The sequence below is a fragment of the Sciurus carolinensis genome, chromosome 3 (assembly GCF_902686445.1).
Source record: "Sciurus carolinensis chromosome 3, mSciCar1.2, whole genome shotgun sequence".
Taxonomy (NCBI): domain Eukaryota; kingdom Metazoa; phylum Chordata; class Mammalia; order Rodentia; family Sciuridae; genus Sciurus; species Sciurus carolinensis.
Genome location: NC_062215.1, coordinates 13,605,746 through 13,631,239, shown reverse-complemented (window position 1 = coordinate 13,631,239; position 25,494 = coordinate 13,605,746). Strand labels below are relative to the sequence as shown.

The 25,494-nt window shown below is 42.1% G+C and overlaps 1 protein-coding gene across 3 annotated transcripts in view; it reads right to left on the bottom strand.

Annotated features, from left to right (window-relative positions):
* Positions 1-25,494, bottom strand: part of Pitpnc1 (phosphatidylinositol transfer protein cytoplasmic 1) — a 246,357-nt gene that overhangs the window by 80,921 nt on the left and 139,942 nt on the right. For all 3 annotated transcript variants that reach the window (XM_047544876.1, XM_047544878.1, XM_047544877.1), the window contains exon 5: positions 8,877-8,948. In XM_047544876.1, the coding sequence (XP_047400832.1) occupies positions 8,877-8,948 (72 nt within the window). The remainder of the gene's footprint in view (positions 1-8,876; positions 8,949-25,494) is intronic.

Sequence of the window (25,494 nt, the reverse complement as noted above, 5' to 3'; positions counted from 1 at the left end):
AAAACTCTAGGGCACAGCTGGGAGTGCAAAATTAGTAAAAACCTAGGGTTCTTAAATTCAAAAAACCCTCCTCTTCATAAATACATTTTGGGTAAATAGAAAACAGTGATGATCAGGCTTTTTTTTCTGTTTCATTAATGAAATATGGACATATCAAATGACAGGCTTTATTATGACAACGTGTCCCATTATTAGTGATGCTAAATTTGCTTCCTGAGGTATCCACTAGATTTCTCCATGTTTATTATTAGTATACAATGTCTGTAATGGTACTTTGAAACAGTATGAATGTCCTATTCTCTAATACTTGTTTCATTCAGTGGTTTAGGGTCCATTAATGACTCAATTATTACTATGGTAGTTGGAAAATGGTCATCCAGACCTGGACACTTGGTCTTTCTTTTCTAGCTCTGATCTCTAGTTTCCCAACCATAATTCTGCCCCATCTCTTTGATTATGCTGCCTCTGACCAGCCAGGTTAAGTGTCTTCTTAACCTTTGGTACTAACATGTTAACATATGTGGGGCTTTCTGAATTTATCACAGCCTGGGTGAAGCAGGCCCAGAAAGAAAGCAAATACCTCTTTAAGCTGTATCTGTTCATAATAATGGGTACTAGCAACAATTCTAGGTCCTCTGAATGTCCAGGTAAGCTGCATTGTGATGATGTCTCTGAGCATCAGAAAGTCAATCAGCATGCTGGACAGAAATTCCTTTTGCTTATGTTTTTTTTAGCGTCCAGCTCTCAGATCACAAATTGTACCACAAATAGCAATGGCCAGATCTTAAGGAATCAAACATGATCTGTTTTCTATTGTCCTCAAAATGATACCATTAGACACAGATTGAGTAACGACATTGACTTTCCACTTCACAGGCCAAAGTGGATAATAATCCTTCCAAACTCAAATGGGGGTGGTTTTGTGCAGCCTTCTTTTTGCCGTGCACTGACATTAGAGAAAATTGCAGATTTTGTAGGTGGCTGGTTATAATAATCTAAGGTTAAAAACAGAACCATAAAAGTTGAAGACATCAGAGATCAGAGATGTCTAAAAATAAAGTAAATGCTTTCTTCTTTCTATAATTCTCAATTAGAAGCCATTTAAGGAAAAGATAATCAACTCCAGAGACTTGTAAATATGATTCTACAGTTCTCTCTGGCATGACTGCTTCACAAATTAATTTTAGTACATTTGGAGATGTGTTAATAAATTATTTTACCCTACTTCTATCCATGTTGCCCTCTGGATGTCACAAATGCTAATAATGAAGCAAACTTCATGATGACTAGTGGAGTAGTAAATCCTTGATCAATACGGCTCTCCTAAAATGATGGTGACATTCCCTTTTTGTCAGCTAGTAACTTCCAGGGGAAGATATTGGAGTCAGTGGGAGAACATTTCTGGTCAGTTCTCCAAGGCAATGCAAATTGAGACCTGTCAACTCATTCAGATGTTTACGCAGTTCATTTAAAAGAATCTCTATTTTTTTCTGGTAAACTTCTGTAGTCACTAAATGAAAGAGTCTCACTTCCTAAAACCAAGAACAATTCCATGATTGAAAATGAGTCTTAACCAAGCTAATAATCAGAAACTGGATTTGAAAGCCATGGGAAGATCATTCTCAGGACCAGAGAGCTTGCCAAAGTGGAACATCTGGAATCTTCTATTTTTTTGTCACTTACTCCATGGATAATCTAGTCCATTTCTATCCACAAATCATGACTTATGTGTTCTCTGAATTCCAGGTTCAAGTATCCAACCGCCTACCTGCCATTTCTCTTGAAAGTCTCACTGGAAACTCAAACATTAGGTCTAAGATGGTGCTCCTGGTTTTCCTCTCACATCTGCTTCTTCTGCACTGTTCCCAGGAGGGCAAGGGTACCACCACCCAGTCAACAGACTAAGTTAAAAATCCTGAGGCCTTCCTAATTTTGTCCACCTCTCATGGCCTCCAACAATTACACCAGAAAGTCAGTCTGCTTCCAAAATCTATCCAACCCTTCCTTTTACATCCGCTGCCATCTCTCCAGCCCAATCTATCATTTAGGTCTGGATTATTGCAGCAGCCTGTCAGCTAGACTCCTGCAAGCTTCCATTCTTACTCACTGTCTATAGAACGGTAAGGAAAACCACCACCCCCACAAATGTAAAAGCACATATCACCCAATATAACATAGGATCCTAATCTGGATTCTGGAATGGAAGAAAGAGGATGTTGGGCATCAGTGGGAAAACTGGTAAAATCCCAATAGTCTTTTGCTTTGATAAGGCCATCATGGTTAGGGAAAATGTTGACATTGGGGGAAGCCGGGGAGAGGGTATGCAGGAACTTGATGCATGCATCATTTTCACAACCTTAGTGTAAATTAAAGATTATTCCAAAATAAAAAGTTTATTTAGAAACTTCATACACAATATCATGTCACTCTTCTGTTTAAAATCCTTTAATTACTCCCACTGCATCAAAATCCAAACTTTTTGCCATGGTCCCAGAGGTCTCTGACCATCTAGCTTCCACTATGTTTTCAACATCATCTGCTTTCTCTCACTCTAAATGTTCTGGTCAGTGGTTTTCTATCAATTTCTGGAAATGTTAGGCCGTGTCAGAGGTCAGGACCTCTGGCCTTCCAGTCTCTGTGTTTGTTTGTAGGTTTGGCTGCCCTAACCTACCCAACAGAATTTAATGGTTTCACAGCTCTGGAGGCTGGCCGAGGTTAAGGTGTTAGCTGGATTGGTTTCTACTGAGGACATTCTCCTAGGCTTGAAGATGGACAGTTCCTTGTTGTGTCCTCACATGTTCTTTCCTGTGTGTGTGTGTGCACCCTTAGTGCCAATTTTTTTGGGTTACCAGGATTGAACCCAGGAATATTTAGCCAACTGAGTCACATCCCCACCCCTTTTTTAAAATATTTTATTTAGAGACAGAGTTTTGGTAAGTTGCTTAGAGCCTCATTAAATTGCTGAGGCTGGCTTTGAACATGCAATCCTCCTGTCTCAGCCTCCAGAGTTGCTGGGATTACAGGTGTGCACCACCCATCCAGCTACCCTAGTGCCTCTTTGTGTGTCCAAATTTTTCTCTCTTTATAATGACATCAGTTAAGTTGGTTTAGGGCCCACCCTAATGGCCTTATTTTAACTTAATCTAAGTCTATCTCCAAACATAATCACATTGAGAGGTAACATGACTTTGGTGTGTGCATGTGTGGAGTTGTGTCTCAAACCATAACTGTCCTCTTGGCCTGGAAAGTCCTTCAAATGGCTGGCTCTGTCCTGCACTCAGGTCCCACATGAACTCCTCATCTTTTCTGAGAGGACTTCCTGATCACATGGCTTTAAGCTGATTTCTCCCTATTCTTTTTATTGCCTTATTAGTATTTAACTACCACTGTAACTTTTTTTTCTTTAACTTATGATCTGCTTCCTCGACTCCATAAGCAATGGAAGAGTGGTCTCTTATTGCTGTATCCTCGATACCTCTCCTAGTGCCCAGCAGAGTTGGTGTTCAGAACTTGTCAAACAAAAAATGGCTTATTGATAATTCAGACAAAATCTGAGCCTCATTAGGAAAAGATAATTACACAGTTAACCCAAGGTACTGCCATCACAGTAGCAATATCTAATATCTGTATAGTTCCTTACAGCTTGTATATAAATCAACCTCTAGGAATCTGCCACACTCTGATGCAAGCATTATTTATTCTGTTTTCTTGATAAAGAAATAAAGACTGATTGGTTAAGGGAATTGCTTAAGGTCATATAGCTGGAACTTCAATACTGATCTTTTATATAGATGAACTAGAAACTAAATAGTAATTCTGAATCTTTCTTTCAGGCAACCTCCAGGGAGAGCTCTGTGAAAGACAGAACTTAGTTTCCAGGAACTGGAAAAGAACTAGACATTCTTTCCATCTCATCAGAGGAGTTTCCTAGCTGTGGAATAATGTCCTTGACAATATGTGGCTAACCAGAATATATGTGTTACCCTAGGGCTATGGGGTGAGGTGATGGTTACAGAGTTTTTCTAAACTGTTTTCAGGTGTATGAAGACATTTGCAGAACCTGGTTTCCTAATTGTTTATTCCTTATATCTGTTTCTCAGTCTTCTTGTCCCTTAGATTCACCTGGGGGTGCTTTAAAAAAAATCCCATTGCCTGGATCCTTCCCCAGATGAATGAACAGAACCATGGGGGTAGGACGGTGTGGCATCCATGACTGCCACGGGTTCCAGATGATTTTAATATGCAGTCATGATGGAGAACCACTTGTCCAGCTCCCCACAGTGGGTGAACAGAGTTGCCATGTCCTGTATCCTGCCAAGGGAACATAATCAGGCTCCACCAGAGGGTAGACTAAAACCACACTCACTCCCATTTAGAGAATTCAGCTTTCTGGAAGGGAGTGTTACATCCTTCATGTGTGTTGGCTGGTTTTCTACAGTCTGCACCCGGGACCTAGTAAATCAAAATCCCAGTAGGATAGGACCCAGACACTAGCCATTAAAACTTCTCAGGTGAGTCCAGCCTGCAGACAAGGCTCAGATCCACTGCTTTAAATGGTGCCTATTTTGTTTGGAAGCAGAAGCAAAGGCCAGACTGCCCCCATTAACCTCATGGAATACCAGTAACCTGGCAGCAGGTGTCCCAGGAGCGGCCTCTCCTCCAGCTGAACCAGGCTGTGCTAAGCACTGACTCTCAGATCAAGATTTATGGCCTTGGATAAACAACAGAACCGTAGCTTGGCACGGTGCCATCCTCCCCAACACTAATTAAGGCTTAAATAATTCTCATCAGTATGTGCATAAAATAAGTGGGCCTCAATTTAAGACAACTTCCCCATTGTGTCCTGGCTAATGTAATCACAGTTTGCAGCTTTTCACAATCATAAATTTACTAATAATATTTTTAACAAGGATGAGAAGATATTTCCATCTAGTCATCCTGCCCCCTCCCACCTTTTTTTTAAACTAGAGTTTAGGTCATGTTAAAAAAATTACTTATATGATAATTGATAATAGGATAACAACATGAACTCTATTCAACCACTAATCAATATGATTATCACTAGCATCTTTCAATTATTGCTTCTTATCATCATCCATTTCATTACATTTTTGGCAGGTAAGGGAGGAAACAGGGTGCAGATAGTAGCATGAAAGATGGGAGCTGAATGATAAGACCAGACATTCAGAAAATGCCAAGAGATGAACTGAGTTTATTAAATAACTTGGCAACGAAGTGAGACAAGACCAATACCCACTATAGCACTGCTTTCTGAACTGATCCCACCCAAACCTCCACAATCAACCCTTAGCAGAAAAACTTGCAAGCACATGCCATTGGATTAGGGCTCGGTTTTGAAATCCTGGGCTGAACAAAGCTGTCTTTTCATAATTAAAGTGTTATTAGATAAATATTTATATTTCTTGTGTTCTGATTTGAAGCATCAGCAAGTATGAATGTAAACCTATGGAGTCCCCCTTTTCTGCCTCCCTGGGACCAACCTTGAACCAGCTGAATGATCAACTGCTGCTGCTGAATATGGAAATCAGAGGACAGTGACTTGGCAAAGAAGGCTAGTCCAGCAGGGGTGGGGTTGTCTGGTCTGATGGCCTGGGCACCAAGACCTGGAAATGGAGGATGCAGAACCAGGCAGAGGCCGGGACTCAGACACATGGGGGCCTCTTCAATGAAACAAGGCAGCAGGACATGGACTTGGAAAAGGTGAGCACCACGACAGAGAGTTAAGGAGCAGGCCCACAGGCAGGCTCAGGGTCAGGGTGTTGGGGAGAAGGTGGCAGCGAAGATAACAATAGCTGGCATTTTTCCCAGAGTCAGCCACTTAAGTCCTCAGGGTCTGCATACGAGTGCCCCGGGGGTTAGTGCTTCTCTTGCAGGCCAGTATGAGGCTCAAAGAGGTCCAGTCCTTGGCATGGGCAGGGGATGCTGACTCTAAGGTGGACAATTTGATATTTTAAAAATATTTAAAAGTCCTGGGGTGTCTTATGTCTATCATCCCAGTGACTTGGGAGGCTGAAGAAAAGAATTCTAAATTTGAGGCCAGCCTCAGCAACCAAGTGAGGCCCTATGCAATTTAGCAAAAACCTGTGTCAAAAGAAAAAATACAATGGAGGAAGGAGGGACTGTATAGAGGGAAAAGAGGGATTGAGGGGGGGAGGAAAAAATAACAGAATGAATCAAACACCATTACCCTATGTAAATGTATAATTACACAAATGGTATGCCTCTACTTCATGTACAGAGAAACAAGATGTATCCCATTTGTTTACTATAAAAATAAATTTTAAAAAAAGGGGGCTGGGGATGTGGACAGTGGTTAAGCAAGCTGGGTTCAATCTCTAGAACCCCCCAAATATTTAGAAGTTTTAATTGATACATAATTGTACATATTAATGGGGTGTGGTATGATATTTCGGTATGTGTATATAATGTGTTATGATCAGATCAGGTTAACTGGCACATCCATCACCTGAAATGTTTATCATTTCCTTGTGTTGGAAACATCTGAAAGGGTAACCTGCTATTTTAAAGTCCTAGAAAGGGAAAGTAAAACAGCTAAGTTCTAAGGGAGTAGGAAGAAGAACTTAGCACTTGCCAAAAGGGGATACAAGAAAATAAATGATAATTACGTGAGTTTTTTGGACTGCTTGAAATGAAGAGAGGATAAAGCAGAAGATTATAGGGGTCCTATCAACCTACAAAAGTCACCACGTCCTCCTCTCCACACCTCTACACCTAGAGAGATGATCTGGAGAGGTATAGAGAAAGAGAGAGAAAGCAGAGGAATTTGTTTAGAAAGACTAAAGATAATCTAAAGCAAAATTTCCCCTCATATTTTCTGATTGTGCCAGGAAAAGCAACTCAGGTGCCTGACCTGATTTTATCAACCTTTTCCTGATAGTGCACATTTATATCAGAATGGTTAGGACTACTTTGCTATCCAATGAGCAGAGTTCAGAGGCAGTGCAATCATTAAATATCATATGGGGAAGGGCACATCATGCCTTGTTAAAAACAGCATATTGTATGATTTGATTTTGGAGGAATTGATTAAAGAATAAATTCTCTAATAACCAGCAATGCAAACCAAAATGTTAACAGCAGTCATCTCTGAATTGTGGGATTACTACTCATTTTTCCTTCAAGTTTTTGCATTTTTTAAGTTTTAGTAACTGTATATTAATTTTCCAGACATTATTTTACAAAGGTTCAAGTTTAAACACTTAGTGATGCTGTTGTGGTTTTGAGGAGGTTGGCAAGGAAATTGCCTTTAATTTCAGGCTGCTGCTGAGTGGTCCTAAAAGTTTCTGTTTGGGTCACCATCTTGAGGAAATGCCAAATACAGGGTTCACAAATTTAGTGGGAGGGGAGTGCTCAAATCATCAATGTTCTTTCATCTGGAAAGTTCCCAAAATTCTAGATAAGGCATATGGCTGCAACAGCTGGCAGGGAGATGGATTAAGTGGTCCAGTTTTGAGATCTGGTGGATGCTTTTCTGATGTGAGTTTTTCTGAACCAGGAGTTGGTGATTTTTTTTTCTGGAAAGCACCAGGTAGGAAACATTTTAGGCTTTGCAGCCATATGATCTCTCTTGCAACTACTCAACCCTGCTGCTGAGAAGCAGCTGGGACAATATTACAGTGGATGAGCCTGGCTGTGTTCCAATAAAGCTTTATTTACAAAGAAAGCAGTATGTCAAACCCTGAAAAACTCAGTTTCCCCAGCACAGTTCAAGAAGTAAAGTGACCTGGTACAAGCTAGGTTGGTCCCTGTTAATAGGTGAGTCATTACAGAAGAACCCCTCCTCAAGGGCCTCCCATTCTAGAGGTTGACTAGAGATGACTTCACACAAAAGTAAGTTCATTATTGTACTTATGGTCTTGGTCATTTAATATGTTGGTCTTTGTCCCCTACATAAACTATGAGTATCAAAGTTTGGAAAATGAGTCTGCAGGTTTCCTAGTTTCTCAGTGACTGATTTGAAGTTGATGGAATGTGAGAACTTAGCTCTTGTTTGATGGTTCTTTGGTACCTCCACAACTCCTACCTCCTGTTTTGCCTCACCTCAGACAATGCACCAAAGAGGTCACCTTGTCAAGAAACTCTTTTCTTGCCCATTTTGACAGAGCTCCAATCTTTATCACTTCTACAAATGCAAAACATGTCAATGAGGTAGGAATGAATGGGTGAATTCCTGCAGCCTCTCGATCCAGACTCTTTCCCTGACAGGTCTTCGTGGAATCCACATCCCATCTCAGGAGAGCCTCCTGGCTACGTCAAAATGTTCACGCTCAAGAAGGGAATTTAGAATCATTTCACCCCAATCAAAAGAATAAAAACCAGGTTAGATGATGGATTTTTGCAATACTAATAAACAAAGTACTTCTAATTCAGAGTGTGACTACCTCCTGAGGTAAACATTTTGCAGAGGTTCACCCTAGTTTTCATGTGGGATATGTGTGTGAATGCACATACATGAGAACATAAGCACAGACCAGCCAACAGACACAGCACACACATATGTGCACATTTTTCTAAGTAAAAATTAATAGACATTGAGAAGATGTGTGCTAAATCTAATGGTTAGGAATCAGATCCTGGAGTTCTGAGTTCCCCATTGTCCTTTCCAGGTCACAAAGATTTATGCAGAAGCCCATGGAAGGAACATACAGATGGAAAGAAAGAAAAGCTAGGCCACAAAGTAGTTCTGGAAGAAATCCAAGGGAAATAACCCTCAGAGGTCTAAGGCCAGAATACTTCTGGGGTTCCAGTTCCAGATCCCGCTGCAGGCCCTGGCCGTATGAGGGACTCGCAGAGACCAAGAGGCAAGCATAGCACAGAATGAGGTGGCTACTCACGCTGTCATTGCTTCCTTTGTTGTCCTCGTACTTGGTTTCTATATGAATGGAGAATTTCGGCAGAAAGGAACACTATGGAGAAAAAGCAAATATATATTAAAGCAAGCTCTCTCTTCTGCACATGCTCAGTACAGCCTCTACTTTCTTCTCACCATTTGGTTGGGAGCATGGTTCTAGAGCAGAAGTGTTGAACTGCTATGACAATATCCATATTCACTTAGGAAAAGCCACCTTTGGGAGCATGAACACAATTTCTTCCAAAGTCAGGCCAAAGAGAGAACGCAACAGAAATACATTCTGTGGGTCCTGCCACCAGCTTTGGAAAAGAAAACTCTGGTCTGGAGAATTTACCTTGGGGAGTGACTGCCACTGCTGGATAAATGGGGACCTGCCTTACCTTGAATATAAATATTCACATAAAGTTAGGGAGGTAGTGCAGAACTTTAAAAGCAGAGATAACTGAAGTTAGACAGACCTGGTTTTTAACATGACTTTGGATAAGTCATTCAACTTCTCTGAATCCTAGCAGTATTAAAACAGGAATAATAATTATTACCTTAAGAGAGGCATTGTGAAGGTTAAATAAAATGATGTGCATAAATATAGAGTGCTAAGGGTCAGTGGAAGAGTGTGTGCTTAGCATGTGTAAAGCCCTGGGTTTAATTTTTGAAACAAAACAACAAAAATATCATACATATGTAAAAAATGCTGAGCACTGAGGAAGCAGCCAACAAACTTAGTGATCCCTATAAGGCTGCAGCTAAGCTTGAACAGAAAAGGTAGCCCCTCTTGCTGGCTGCATGAAGGACATCACAAACCCGGAATACAACTTGGTCCTAGTGTTCCAGACTTCTCATTCTGTATATCTGGTAGATCTTAAGAGTTAAGGCAGCTTGAGGAGAGGGTTTTGACAGATGATGGTGTAAACCACACTCCTACTGGCACTGAGGTAGCATTACTTTCTGGGCCTCCAGATAGGATTAAAAGCTAATGGGTAAAATGACCCAGGGACTCCACCGGGAGCTGCAGGTGTTGGGAAAGGAGACTTGGCTTGATCTGATCACAGTCCCAAGAGGCTAGGTCCTTTTAGTGTTTATCCACCACTCAGGAAATGTGCTTTCTGCATCAGCTTAGTCTGAATACTTTCAAGTTCTCTCTCACGTATTCTCTATTCTCTGCATCAACCCCAAGGGGTGGGTACTATTATCATCATCATTCCTGCTTTCAAGATGAGGAATGGAGGCACAGAAAAGTTAAGTAAAAGGCCCACAATCACAGTTAGTGCATCACAGAGTCAGGTCTGAAAGCAAGGTGGTTAGTCCCAGTGTCCATGCTCTTGACTACTACCTCAATGCTTCTCAAAGTGGGTAACTAGTCTAGCAACAGCAGCATCACTCTCGAACTAGTTAAAAATGCAAATTCTCGGGCCTCACCCCAGACCAATTTAATCAAAAACCCTAGAGTAGGGTCCAGCAATTTATATTTCATTTGTTCAAGTTGGAAAATCAGCTCACCCTCCTATGTATGGGAAGGAAACAGAGCATATTGTCTAAAATCCAAAAGTCCACAAATACCCTACTCTCACCTCTTGGGCTTCATCCCCACAATGATTATGCTCCCCTTTTCGCCCAGCTTAGAGCCCCAGGGGGCATCTGTACAAGAAGGCAGAGGCCTTGAACATGCCAGGGATAATTCTCCTGGCATCACATGCCTGTGTACATCCTGCATCCATCTGTCTGAATCTGAGTGAAATAAGCATTCTGAACTGTGACCAAGGAAACATGGAAACAATCAATTCCAGTGATTGCCTTTATGGAGAATAAGGCGCTGTGATTATTCATTAACACTTTCTCTGCTGTCTTTTCTTCAACCTCTCACCTGGGTAAGTGCTGCCCTCACGCTCTGTTCCACAGGGTTCCAGGAGGGGCTGCTTATTGAGACCCTGGCGGACTAAAGCCCCCTGCAGAGCTTTGAGAGACTCATGAACATGGGGAGATGCCCTGGCCTAGAGACCCTCTTAAAATAACAAGCTTTCAAGTGAATCAATTCTGTACTTGTAAACTCATAATTCATCTGAGACCAATCCAATGAGTGTAGGACAAGAGGGCCATGCAGGGTATGAGTAGCCTGGGGATGCCACGTAGAAAAACCACAAGAAGTTTGTATCAGTTGAACCTCTAAAACCACTTAACTAGGTCAAACAAATGAATTTTAGCATTTGGGGTATTAAACCCAGATATGAAATGCAAAACTCCTATGCAAATTAGCAGGTGCTGTTATTTTGGAGTCAAAGACTCAGGTTATTTTCATGTCAGAATAGCAACCCTGCCCTGAGGCTGGGAGCGCACCTGCCTGTGGCAGCAGGAGGATGGGGACTGGATGGGCCAACTCCATGATGGTCAGTGCTTTCTTTGTAGGCAGATAGACTGGGACTGCTAATCCCTTTGGGATACCTGACAGCTGGTTCTCAGAGTCATGGAGTGTGCAAATGTCTAAAGTTAAAATCAGAAGTCTGTGGCTCTAGGCATTTTCAGAATTGTCATTAACCTCTTTCCGGAAAGATATCCATCTTAAGATAAACTTCCTCCTGCCCCATGCAGGCTAGTGGCTGTAAAAATTCCAGTGCACAAATCCTAGCAATCTGTAAGTGTTAGGCAAGGTCTGTTATTTTTTCCTGTTGGTACCTCAACCACGAACTTACCCTAAACTCCTTCCCCTCTCCATCCCTAGCACTTGGCTTTGCCCTTCCTATCTCACAGATGATCATTTTGATTCAGGCTTTGATGAGAACATAGATGCTGTGACAGAAACACCTACAACTTCCCTTTCATCTACTGCAAATCTTCTGCTTATTATGTTATGCTCCTTGTTCTTGGTGAATCAGAGAAAGGTGTCACTGTCTTTTTCCCAATGCAAAATAATATAATGAAAGTCCTGACACATTTGAACCAATTGACTTGGGCTCAAATCCAAGACATACTGCCTTGGGCAAATTCTTTTAACAGCTCCAGCCTCAGTTTCTCCATTTATAGAATGAGGATGATCCTTCTGTTCTCTGTTGAGAAGATCAATAAGATCATGCAGGTAAGGCCCAGCATAGTACTTGGCACGTCACAGGTGCACAATAAACATTCCCAAGGCTTTTCTCTGGAACCTCTCTGATAATTCACATCTTTTCCCTGCCTAGTCTCCACAACCTAAAAATATATTCTTAAAAACAAATGGTCACAAAGTTTTTTGTTTCTTCCTCTAACTATAATTAACTCCGATTCTATCTTTACAATCAAATATTAAGAGTAGTCAGTGCTGGCCAGTTCTACTCTTTCAATCACTTACCTCTTCTCAGCCAATACAATATGGTATGGAGATGACTGATTCTCAAAGCATTTCTAAACCAGCACCTTTTTTTCAACTGCATCCTGGAGACCTCCACAGAAGTCAAAATGACCCAGCAACTCCTGTCCCTAAAGTAGTTCCTGCTCAACCCTCTTCAGCCTTCAATGGAAGTGATCCCTCCATCCTCTTCTTACTCCAAACCTTTGCCCCTAGTCATCTCATCTGCTTCTGATTTTCCCATGACCATTCCATTCCTTGTAGGTACTCTAATGGACATCTCTAATTCCAACCTCTTTTTACATTTCAGCTGCCCCAAGGCTATCCCCAAATGTCTCACAGTTATATCTGACCTGAAATGTCTATACTGAACTCAAATGTTCTCGCTCCCTGTATTAATTTCCTGGGGGGGGGGGGCAGGCAAATTACCACAAATTCAGTGCTTAAAACCAAAGACATGTGTTCTCTCATAGTTCTGGGGGTTAGAAATGGAAATCAAGATATCTGAAATGTTAGCTCCCTCTGAAGATTCTAGGGTCTAAAACATTTCCTTTTCTAGCTCCCAGCACGCTGTTTGCGGCTATACAGCTCTAGTCATTATCTTCAGCTTCCCATCACCAACCAGATGAGGAGCTCCAATCCTGTCACTATCTGACAGGAGGGTCCTCACCACATCCCATCACCATAGGAATGACTTATGTCAGTTCCCCCAGTTTTCAGCCCTCCAAGCATTCTTTGAATTAAAGTTTGCTCAAATAATACTTTTGCTACAACCAGGAATATACCATCTACCCTAGACATTCTCAAATATGCAGGGGGAGAAGGGAGACCCTCGACTTCCAATCCTGAACTTCCTCAAAATATATGCAATCCCCTAAAGATTCTGACATTTCCTTGAGTGAAAGGGATTCCATGCCACTGAGGGACCTGTCAGGAGTGTGGGAGTGGAAAAGGAAGTCGGGAACTCTGATATAACCACATTTGAAACTTCTCCAAGAGGGATAACAGGAGTGTCAGCCATTATCTAAAACTGGAAGATGGCAAAAGAATTTGGAATATTCTCATGTTCTGTGTCTCAGTCATCTGAAAACACAGGATGCTGTAAGTTCCATGAGCCCCACAGAATGCAATAGAGAGTTCTAAGATGACCCCAGAACCCTACCCCATGGTGCACACAAGCTATGAGGGGACACTGCACCCTGGATTGGTCCCTCAAGTCTTCAAAGGGAGTGCAGACTTTGCTACCAAGGAGATGAGATGTTCACTCCTGAGCGTCTGTCATAGTATCTATGACCTCTTTTTTAAAAAGCAGAGATTTCTTTTGTTGGCTTTTAAACTGTGAGGGAGCCAGGTGGCTAGGACCTGAGGAAGGCCTATGGGAGCCAAGGGGACAGCCAGCTGGAAAAGGAGACCTCTGTGCTACGGCCAGAAGGAAGTGCATCCTACCAGCAACCAGTGGGCTTGCTTGGAAGAGGACCCCAGGAGAGACTAGAGCCTTGGCTGAGACCTCAGTATCCACCTAGCCCAGGATTCAGTTAAACTGGGCCTAAACCCCTAACCTATGGAGACTTTGAGATAATAAATTTGTGTCATTTTAAGTTGCTAAGTTTGTGAGAAATTTGTTACATGGCAATAGAAAACCAAACACACTCAACTTGCCTACTGTTTCCCTTCTGAATCACCCCTCTGGCCTTCATCTGATTAAGCATCACTTACTGTGAGCTCTGAACAGTCCAGGGCATTGGGAATTCATACTCTTTCTAACTTAGTCATTTCACCTATGATATTATCTGCTCTGTCATTAGCCATTGCTTATTGCCCAGGGAGATATTTATGAGTAACTGATGCCAGTAAGCTCATCATTAGCTGGTATCCACATATAGCAGTGTGCCCCTGACCCACGGAGAGGAAGTGTGGTGGATCAGGAGCAAAAAACAGGTTTTGCAGTGAAACATACTTTATTTCAAATCCCAGCTTCATTTCTCACAAACTCTGTGATTTGGGGCAAATTCCCCAACCCTCCTGAGCTTTGATCTCCTAATCTATAAAACGGAGACAAAGCCAAACTCACAGCTGGGAATGAGGGATTAATGAGACGATGAATGTTCAAAGTTAGACAGTATCTGGCAGAAGAGGGACTGGAGAAAGGCTGGCCCACTCCATGGCACCCCTCTCCTGAAACTCCCACAGTGATGGAAGAGCGAACAGAGTTGGGTTGTGGGCTTGCTGGAGTGGTGCCCACAGATAGGTCACCTGACTGGTTTTCCCATGGTGTGGGTGGTGGCTGAGCCATGGAGAAGATCTAGGCTCCTCTTGCCTCACTCTGACCCTTTAGTCTGCTCTGCTGCCCAGGGCATGTGGCACGTCGTCCCATCTTCCAGGATCTGTCCTCGGTGGCTCCTTCTGGGCAGAAGCTCTTTCCCTTCCCCCCTTCTCTTAGTTGCTTTCGACCTCCTACCAGCTTCATGCTGAGAAAGAAGAACCCTACTAGGACTTTAGTTCACTCAGCTAAATTACAAAGACTGAGACTCAAGAAATTAAGAAATAGCATAAAAAAAGCAGAAGTCAGGAGCTCTAGGGTTCACAATGAGTGATGGCTTACAGAAACAAGAAAGGGCAGTGACTCTTAAGCTCCTGTCCCAGAGCCTGGGAGCCATCAGGGAAGCATGTCTGCTCCTCCCAACGTGTCCTTCTTCCCCAGGCTCACTCCAGATCTGGAATCCTCTTTCTCATGAAGCGTGTTTCTTCTCTCTTCTGGACTAGAGGTATAGCTTGGAAGAGAGAATAAAGAAGAGAAACACAGAAAATGTTCCCTAGTCAGGTGCAGTGGTGCACACCTGTACCTGCAGCTCAGGAAGTTGAGGCAGGAGGACCACAATTTCAAAGCCAGCCTCAGCAATTTAGTGAGGGACTAAGTAACTATCTCAAAAGAAAAAAGAAAAAGTTCCCGTAATTATGGCCAGCGTTTGTTTTGCTTCCAACCCCCTTAAAACAGCAGTAGAGTCATGAAGAGATCAGTGCAGCAGGGCAGAAGCTCTACTGTCACCTCCATCTTTGATTTTCTAGCTTGGATTCTCCCAGGTCAGAAAAATCTACTAATGTCACTGTCCTCTGCTTGCTGCCCTCACCGGCTTCCTGTATATCTGGTATCTGCATCTTTCATTGGCCTTCCAAACCCAGTAGAATCCATCAAGATGAAGCTCTCATTGAGAAAGGATCCTCAGGTACCCACAGAATCTCCAGCACCTAAAACTGAATGTGCAGAGAGGGGATGTTGAATATTTAAATGTGTCTATTTGGTGCTTTTAGACCTGAAGGGGGCATCTGTGGGCAGGAAGAAGAATGCCAGGAAAGATTCAAGCTGTCTGGGCCTCCCCAAGAATAATTTCCAGACAGTTCTCCCAGGTTCAGTGTCGGGAAATGAAAGTGGCGTATTCAAAACACAAGGCAAAGCTGCATCCCCAATCCACTACAGATCGGGGAAAAATGATAGAGCTATTTTTGGTCCTGTGATTGATTAGGGTTGCTATGGCAGTAAGAAACAGTTATGAGAACAAAACTAACTGTAAGCAAACCAAAGTCTTAAAGAGAAAGGGTCAGATGCGTGGGGAGTTTCAGTCAGTTTCTGGGTGGCACTGGAAACCCTAGCTGTTTCCACACTTGCTCAGGGAGAGGGGATTGGTGGCTGCTGAGAAAGAGGGCCATGGGGTATGAGTCTGAGGCTTGCCAGGGCCCAGGCCCGCAGAAGCAGAGTGTCGAAACTAGGAGAATCTGCGCCATTCATTTTGAAGATTGTCGTCCAAGGATACTGTGCTCCCACAGGAAAAACTATAAGTGTGCAGGGCATGGTGGTGCACCCCTGTAAACCCATCAGCTTGGGAGGCTGAGGCAGGAGGATCACAAGTTTAAAGCCAGCCTCAGCAACAGTGAGGACATAAGGAAGACCTTGTCTCAAAATAAAAAATAAAAAGAACTGGGAATGTTGTGGATCAGTGGAAAAGTACCCTTGGGTTCAATCCCTAGTACAAAAACAAACAAAACAAAACAAAAACAAAAAAGAAAAAACTGTAAGTGACATCAGTTGGCAATATAAAACAAAAACAATATTCTCTTCAACAGTTCACTTCCAAGACCTACTTCATAATGGCTCATCTGTTGGGCTTGTTAAAATCAGGTATCAGGCCTCTGCAGATTCTTATGGTGAAGTCCCAGACTGCACCCCCAAATGCAGGAGTTGATTCCCCCTACCCTTCTTTAAAAATTGCTTTACTTAGAGGCTAGGGCTGTAGCTCAGTGGTAAAGCAAGTGCTCAGCATGTGAAAGGCCCTGGGTTCGATCCCCAGAACCAAAATAAATAAATACTTTTATTCACACAATTCGCCCATTTCAAGCATACAAGTTAATGGTTCTTAGTGTACTGACAGAGTTGTGTGCCCACTGCCATGGTCTAATTTTAGGACATTTCCATCACCCCCACTGGCTATCACGTCCCTGTTCCTGCCTCCCCTCAACACCACACTGTAAGCAACCACTACTCTCTGTCTCTATGACTTGTTTATTATAGACGTCTCACATGAATGAAATCATATACAAGTGGCCTTTTGTTTCTGGCTTCATTCATATAGCATGATGTTTTTAAGGTTTATCAATGTGATTACATGTTCTGGTACTTTGTTCCTTTTTTCTGAAAGAATAATACTGCATTGCATGGATGCATCACTTTTTATTCATCAGTTGATGGATATTTGTTTCTGCATTTTGGTTATTAGGAATTATGTTGTCATGGGCATTCTTGCACAAGTTTTGGTAGAGGCAATTCATTTCTTTTGGGTATATACATAGAGTAGAACTGCTGGATCCTGCAGTAACTAACCTTTTCAGGAACTGCCAGATGGCTATGGTATTCCAAAGCAGCTGCCACATTTTATGTGCCCACAAGCAGCATATGAGGGTTCCAATTTCTCTATATCCTTGATAACACTTGTTATTGCCCACGTTTCTTTATCCTTAGGAGTTCTAGAATTTCTCTGGCTCAAAACGATGATCCAAAGTAAAATTTTGTTCAACACGCCACATGCCCAGATGTGACCCAACACTGAGGCAACAATGACATTTTATTTCTACAGGACTACTATCATTAGGCATTTTTCAAGTGTTTGCTACATATGAATCCACCCATTAACTCATCAACCCTCATACAACTACACGAAGATCTACTATCAGTACGCCCATGTTACAGAGGAAGAAACCACGGCACCAAGAAGTCTAGCAGCTCGCCCAGAGTCACACGACAAATACACAAGGCTGTCTGGCTCTGGAGTTCAGACACCCTTTTAAGAATCAGGAAAGCATGCAAGGGTTTCCAGGAGAGCAGAGCTTGAAGCTCAGTGGAGCCGCAGGCTTTGCTTCTCAATATAGCCAGTGGCTACTAACAGCAGAAAAATTACGTGTGTGTAACTCTCACATGATAGACGTAGCCTGCTTCACACAAACTCAAAGGAGGAAAAACAAGAGTTATCGGTTTTCTCCAATATTCCTGACAGATATATTGGAGAAATAATTACTCATTTATTCCAAAATATCCTAGCACCTTTAAAATTTAATAAGTTCTAAAACTGAACTTAAGTATGATAGTTTAGGTTAATTTACATTGTGGAAGTGCTTTTAAAACCATGTCCAGAACTCCAGGGAGGGCACAATTATCAGATGAAAGAAAAAAGCTCATTAACTGCATTATTAGTCCTATAAAAAAATGTGAAGCCAGGCATGCGGGTACACCCCTGTAATTCAGCTACACAGGAGGCTGAGGCAGGAGGATCACAGGTTCAAGGCTAACCTCAGCACCGAATGGGACTCTGACTCAAAATAAAAAATAAAAAGGGGAATGTAAGTCAGTGGTAGGGCAACCCTGGGTTCAATCCCCATTAGTGCACAAAACAAAACACAGAATACACACCTGTAATTCCAGTGACTAGAAAAACTGCAGGCCAATTTAATGAGACCCTGGCTCAAAATGAAATTAAAAAGGGCTGAGGATGTAGCTCAGTGGTAAAGCACTTGACAGCATGCATCAGGTCCTATGTTCAATCCCTAGTACCATGATAAACTTTTTGATAATGGTTGGATTTTATAATAAACACCATCCTTTTCAATAAGCAGAAAATATTCAAATCCCATAAAAAGTAAACAAGCACACCAACAATATCCCCAATAACTACACTATTACTAAAGAAAGTCGCAAAATTACCCAAAAGTTCTTAAAGTTTTAGTTCACTATCTTGAAAAGTACGTTATAAAGAACACCATTAAGTAGATGAAGAAGAAGTAAATCCGCAAGTCTAGAAACTGCTATTTCTGGGGGTTCCTGCCTCACATACATCACACCTATTCATGAACTTTTAGAACAGGGCAGGATCAAGCAGTGCTACACTCAATAGTTTTCAAGCCACTTTTATATTTTATTTCTTAATTTACTGTGTGGTGCTGGGGATCACACCCAGGGTCTCGGGTGTGCATGGCAGTGCTCTAGCACTGAACTACAGCTCCAGCCCCAAACCACTCTCTAAGTGGCTTCAGAGTCCTTTCTGTAAATAAAATATTATGCAGGGACAAGGCAGCTACTGAGGCACATGCACGGACTGTTTCAGGTTAAGAGAAGGACAATTTGAAAACTACTCATTAAGAAGAACCCTCAGCCCAAATACTCAGTGCCTTATTCACCAACTCAAATTCTCTCATGTCTGAGATCAGCACTTTACAAGGGGATCTGGAGTCCAGAAAGTTAAATGGAATATTTGAGAAGCTGGTTTGGGGTTGATGAAGTACTTATAAACTTTTAAAAGATGATTTACTTTTAGCTTTCCTTCCTTCTGCTGTCTCTCTATGTTGTCAAGGCTGGTCTCAAATTAGTGAGCTCCAGTGATCCTCCTGCCTCAGCTCTTAAGTAGCTGGGACTAGAGGTATGTGTCACCACACCCAGATGCTCCTTCTAACTTTTACCTGGAAATGCACACATTCTTCTCTTGCCACCTTGTTCTGTCAGCACAAAGCACATGTTGCTGTCAGCGAACATGAAACTCCACACAAGGGCTGGGGATATGGCTCAGTTGGTAGAGTGCTTGCCTTGCAAGCACAAGGCCCTGGGTTTGGTCCCCAGTACCGCAAAAAAAAAAAAAAAAAAAGAAACTCCACACGGATTCTACCTTCTTTCCGGTGGAGTTCTCCTGAAGATGACTTGGCTCTCTGGCACTATAGTCCACATTATCATGTTAAATATCCTCCAAGACCCTATGGGGAACTTCAACTTGAGATGGAATCATTACTAAAATTGGATTTGAAAATGTTCCTACCTTTCACCAACAGGGGACTCACACCAAAATGTTCCACAAAGCTAGTGAGATCAGGTGGAAAGAGTTTAGGGTTTCTTGGATGCTGGGGCTGGAGTTACTACTAGAAAGTAAGTGAGAAAGGTCACTCTTCCTTGTAAAATAGGAGACTGGTGATGAATGAGTGTGACAGGATAATTTGTACCTAGATCTATTTTGGTTTTGTTTCTTTGGTATCTCAGTCTTTTGGGATGGGGAGTAGAGGGACAGAAGAACCTGGAGATTGAACTCAGATGCTCTATTAATGAACTACATCCCCAACCCTTTTTATTTTGAGACAGGGTCTCACTAAGTTGCTGAGGGTCTTGCTAAGTTGCCCAGACTGGCTTTGAACTTGTGATCCTCCTGCCTCAGACTCCTGAATAGTTGGGATTACAAGTATGTGCCATTGTGCCAGGCTGTTATTTAGATCTGAAAGTAACTTTCCACTTTCTTCATCTTAATCAGGAAATTTTTATCCTGCATCCACAGAAATGTTGCCCATACTTAGAAGGCAAAATTTAAACTCCTGTTGTGTGTATGGAACATCTTTAATATACACATCGATTTCAAGAAGGTGTGTCTGCCTGTTGCCCATTTGCTAATAATCTCAGTCATTATTCAGGCAAAGATGAAAAGGAAATAAGGGGGGGAAATTTTTTTGGGTCCTTATGCTGGTCTGGTTTTGTGTGATTTTATCCACAGATAGGATGAGTGGCAGTGTAGTTTGGGAAAAAAAATGCAAAGAAGGCAGTTCCAGAAATTGAGGAGAGGAAGTAAGTGGAGAAAAAAGTTAAGAATTTTAAAGCAAAGAGGAGAGGGAGGCAAGGAATTGCATGTAAATAAGGGAGATGAGGATGAATCAGAGTAACTCCCCAAATATATGCTATATAGGAAGAAGACTGTGGCCAAGAAGAATAGTGGGATCCAAAGGAGAAGTGGAGGAGGGTGAGAGGAAGGGAGTGTGTGGCAGGCAGAGCACTGAAACAGCCGGAAAACAGCTGCTGCCTCTCAGCCCACAGCAAGGAGAGGCAGCTCGGCCTCTCCATGTTTCCCAACAGCCCGAGCCCCACGTGGAGACTTCTGTGCATTCATTAGTTCAGCCATTGATGGAGCCTCGTCCTGTCCTCTGACATGCTGAGTCAACAACAACTCACTGGAGAAGCAAGGCCGGGAGAGAGACAGGGCGGAATACATGAATGAAAGCATATTTTCTGAATGGACGATGGTCTGCTACTGGCACTTCTAGGAAAACTGAGCAGGCACACAAAATACAGTCTCCTACAATCTAGGGCTGGACTTGTTGAGGCAGAAATAAACAGAGGATGTTCATGAATACTGATGGCTAAGCTCAATAAAGGCAAGGCACAGATGTAGAGAGACAGGCTGACCATATCAAATGTGAGTGAACTGCACATAAATAACAGGATGGGAATGAGTACGTGTGACTCCCCAGATATAGACAGTATATGGCCAGGTAGGAAACTTTCAAATGACAAGGTTTCTCAGCTAAAACCTGCAAGCATTACCTCCCCTTTTTGTAACTTTATTTAATTCATTTTTTTTAATGTAGTACTAAGGATCAAAGCCAGTGTCTGACACATGCTAGGCAAGCGCTCTGCCACTGAGCCACAACCCCAGGCCAAGAATCACTCCTTTTAATCAGCTGCGCAAATCTGTTGTTGTTACAATTGGAAGTGAAAACATAGTTACATTGTTTCAGCAACACTTATCCGGATAGCAAAGTTATATACTATCATGAAATTCAGAGTATCTTAGTGATTACAAAGGCCAACAGATACGGGGGCAATTTTACATTTGCTTTATTTAATCACTGAAATGCTCTATTTTAGTTTAACAACAGTCATTTGTATTTTATTTTATTGGTACCAGGGATTGAACCCAGATGCTTAACCACTTCCCCAGCCCTTTTTAATTTTTATTCTGAGACAGGGTCTTGCTAAGTTGCTTAGAGACTCACTAAGTTGCTAAGGCCGACTTTGAACTTGTGATCCTCCTGCCTCAGTCTCCCAAGCTGCTGGGATTACAGGCATGTTGCCACTGCACTGGGCTTGTATATATATATTTTTTTAACAGAAAGAAATCTTCCCTGCAAAATCTTTCCAATTGTGTCATTATGATCTCACCAACTTGAATTGAACACAACTCCATAGGTATTAGTAAATTTTGGGAAAGAAATCAAATTTTCTAGTAGAGTAAGTAGAAAATAAACAACAAAGAAAAGGAGAATTTCCTAGTACAACCTTCTATTGAACATCCCTACAAAAATTTTCTTTTCTATGCAATGTCATCCTGAATGGCAATTTTGCAATGTTATGTTAAAGAAGCACATCTTCTATTCTCTCCCCTCAAAATGGCTGGATTAGTTTTCTCTGAAGAACAAAGAAGTGCTTGGGAGCAGCCAGCACAATGGAAGTGGGGTAAACTGAACACACAAACTGGCTGTCCCAAGCTCCTGCTGCACCATGTGTTAATTTGCTGGGTTGCTAAGATGTGGAGACAAGCTCAAGGTCCACACACGGGCCCTAGAACATCTGTGAATAAGCTGTTTTGCAGGTCCACATGTTAAAACGATTGGTCCCCAAGGTGGGTCTATTGGGAGGTACTAGGACTTTTGGGGAGGCCTAGTGAGAGGACCCTAGCTCATTGGAGGGTGGAGTGCCCCCCAAGGAGAGAGTGGGCTCCAGGTTTCTTCCTCCCTCTTTCATATCCTGGCCATCGGGTTAGCAGGTTCCCTCAGCCCCCATGTACTCCAGCCACGATGTGCTGTCTCACCATGGGTCTAGTGACAGGACCAATCATCATGGACTGAAACCTCCAAAACTGTGAGCCAAAATAAACCTCCTCTCTTAAAAGTTAATCACCCCAGGTAATCTGTTACAGTGACAGAACACTGACTGACACAGGAACGTCACTGAATGCATCAAATCCCCACATCCCAGCATACTGCTGCCTTTGCTGTGTGGCTTAACAGAATTGACTAGGAATGAAAAGGAACTTACAGGTTCTGTGTCACCTGATTCTAAAACAAAAAACATTTTCATTACTATTGGGCATTCTTCAAAAAGCTTTGGTATTTGAACAATTACAACCTTCAGGCAACATATAACTAAAATTTAAAAAAGAATAGTATTTACTGAAAGAGAAGTTTATGGAACTTCCCCACTATTTTACTATTTGTTTTAGTAGTGCTGGGGATCAAACGTAGGGCCTTGTGCATGTGAGGCAAGCACTCTACCAACTAAGCTATACCCCTGGCCCTCTCCTACATTTTAAAAGACTGATTTTGCAAAGTCTATGCATATTTACTCAAAATCCATGGATAAATAAGTGTGGGAGGTATTGCACACCACAGCTCCCTTTGGAGATCCAGAATGTACATTAGACTAGTAAAGGCTTGAAGAAGCCCTGGAATAATAAAATCTGTTGATTCTCTATGTTCCTTCCCTTACTTAATTGGCTGTGTACCATCTTAAATGGTAGTTATAAATGGTTCTAGATTACTTCCATTCAAATTCTCTAGAACCCTGAGGATTTCTGAACTGGGTCATTTGACTTACTAATCAGGACACCCGTCTATGACTTATGTCTCCACCATCTTTTCCACGAGGGTCCTCTTCAGGTCTGTGTCTATTGCTTCCTTGCTCATCAGCGCCCTCAACTGGAGGACGGTTCCCTAACATGTCCCTGCTTACATGGCTCTGTTCCTTAGGAACGGAAACTTTCCCTTGTCTAAAAAATTATGTACAACATTGGATATGAAGGCTAGTTGTGATGGAGATGAAAGTTATCTCCTAATCAGCTACCTTGTGTCTACATGCCCCACAGAAGGGACGCTTGGAGATGGTCAAATGGTTCTCTAATTAGTCTGGGATGATAAATGTATTCTTCTCTGGACATGTCCCTGATTTCCTAGTTAATGTAGTTTAGTAGCTACTATTCCTCTTTGGGTGGAAGGTTGGGAGAGGAGGCTTAAGAAGAGTGAGAGGGCCGAAAAAGAACGGAGGTCATCAGTCTATATCAGGGTACCCATCTGCTACTGGATTACTGCGGAAGCTGATAAGGTCCAGATTGTGAGTGAAATTTCCACCCAAGACAGTTAGTTACTTCCTGAAAAATAACCCAATCTCCCTATTGCCACTCCTGGGAAGATAACCTGAGTTTATGTTGGGTGACTGATGACAGATTCTCAACTGTGAACAGCTTCTGCTGTCTTCCCCGAGCTTGTCTAAACCAGCCCTCAACACTGCATCTCTCACGGTGGCTCAATACTGTTTGAGGCTCTCATTAAAGTCATTTCACCCCCGCACTCGGGTCTCTTCCAACTTTTTTTCCTACCTCTTCAATCTAAATAATAAAAATGGTAGGTAACAGTGGACTGTCCCTCATGGCCTTTTCTCCCTGTGGAATAGTCACTGTTTTAACTAATAGAAAGGTGCATTCCATTTGTCCTCGCCTCTTCTATGGATTCTTTATTTTATTTTATTTTTTTTTTTTGGTACCAGGGATTGAATCCTCAGGGGTGCTTACCACTGAGTCACATTCCTAGCCCCCCTTTAAAAAATATTTTCTTTAGAGACAGGGTCTCCCTGAGTTGCTTAGGGCCTCATTAATTTGGTGAGACTAGCTTTGAATTCACAATCCTCTTGCCTCAGCCTACCAAACTGCTGGGATTACAGGCGTGCACCACAACACCTTCCATGGATTCTTTTTAAAAAACAAAGAAACAAACAAACAAAAAACAGGAATTGAACTCAGGGGCACTTGGCCACCGGACCACATCCCTAGCCCTATTTTTTTTTTTTTTTTTTTTTAATTTAGAGACAGGGTCTCCCTGAGTTGCTTAGTGCCTTGCTTTTGCTGAGGCTGGCTTTGAACTCTCAATCCTCCTGCCTCAGCCTCCTGATCTGCTGGGTTCTATGGATTCTTAATAAAGAATATAGTGATGGAGAGGTGTGTGGTCATGGCAGTAATGTATTTATACACATATATATATACTGTTATCAACTCACTATAACTGAGGTCTTCAAATTCCTACAAAAGAGAAAAAAAAATCCTTTCTCCTTTATTACTATTAAGGCCAAATTGATGCCACTGAGTTATGTTCATCTTCAAGGGAAGATTTTTAATATTATTATTATTATTATTTTAGCTCTAGTAAAAAACAAAGTCAATTATTTTGGAAGGTAGTCAATCTCCTTAGGCATCTTGCTTTGTGCCTTTTGAAACTTCAGAAGAGCCTGCACATTTTGACAAACTGGTTAAACATCAGCCTTCTGGAAAACTTGTCGTTGTGTTGTTCTTTGTTTACTGTATAATTAAGATTTTTCCCATAATCAGGTTAAAGATATTTTTTCCACTTCCTGGCCAAATGGCATTTCCACAGAATTCTAAACACACACAACCATTCACAGTAATGAAAAAGTTTTTCTGCATTGATGATGAGGATAATGTCAAGGTCCTAGATGACCCTAAGTACAAAGTTCTCTTGCCTGGGTTTTGTCACAAATGGGGTTAGTACCAGGTCTAAGTAACAGGCGGGATGGTCATACAGACCTAGTTATCCCAGGTACTGTTCTGGAAGAGACACTGATCAAGAGTTTCAGAGCCCTGGGGCTGCCTGTCTGAGAAAGGGAGGGCACAGTGACCCTACTTGGGAATCTGGCATTGGAGAAGTTTTCTTTTGGGTGGAGAGCAGGAAATAAGGAGATTGAGAAAGACATCAAAAAGAGGAACTTAGGATTAAAGGATTGAGGGATAAAGAGCTCAATTAAAATGCACTCAAAACAGGAAGGAAGATGAAGGCCATTGAAAGGATCTGTCATAAATCCTGGGCATAGACCTGCACTCAGAGCACAGGGTAGGCTCTTTAGCCCAAGCTCTTGTGGGCAGAGAGTGTG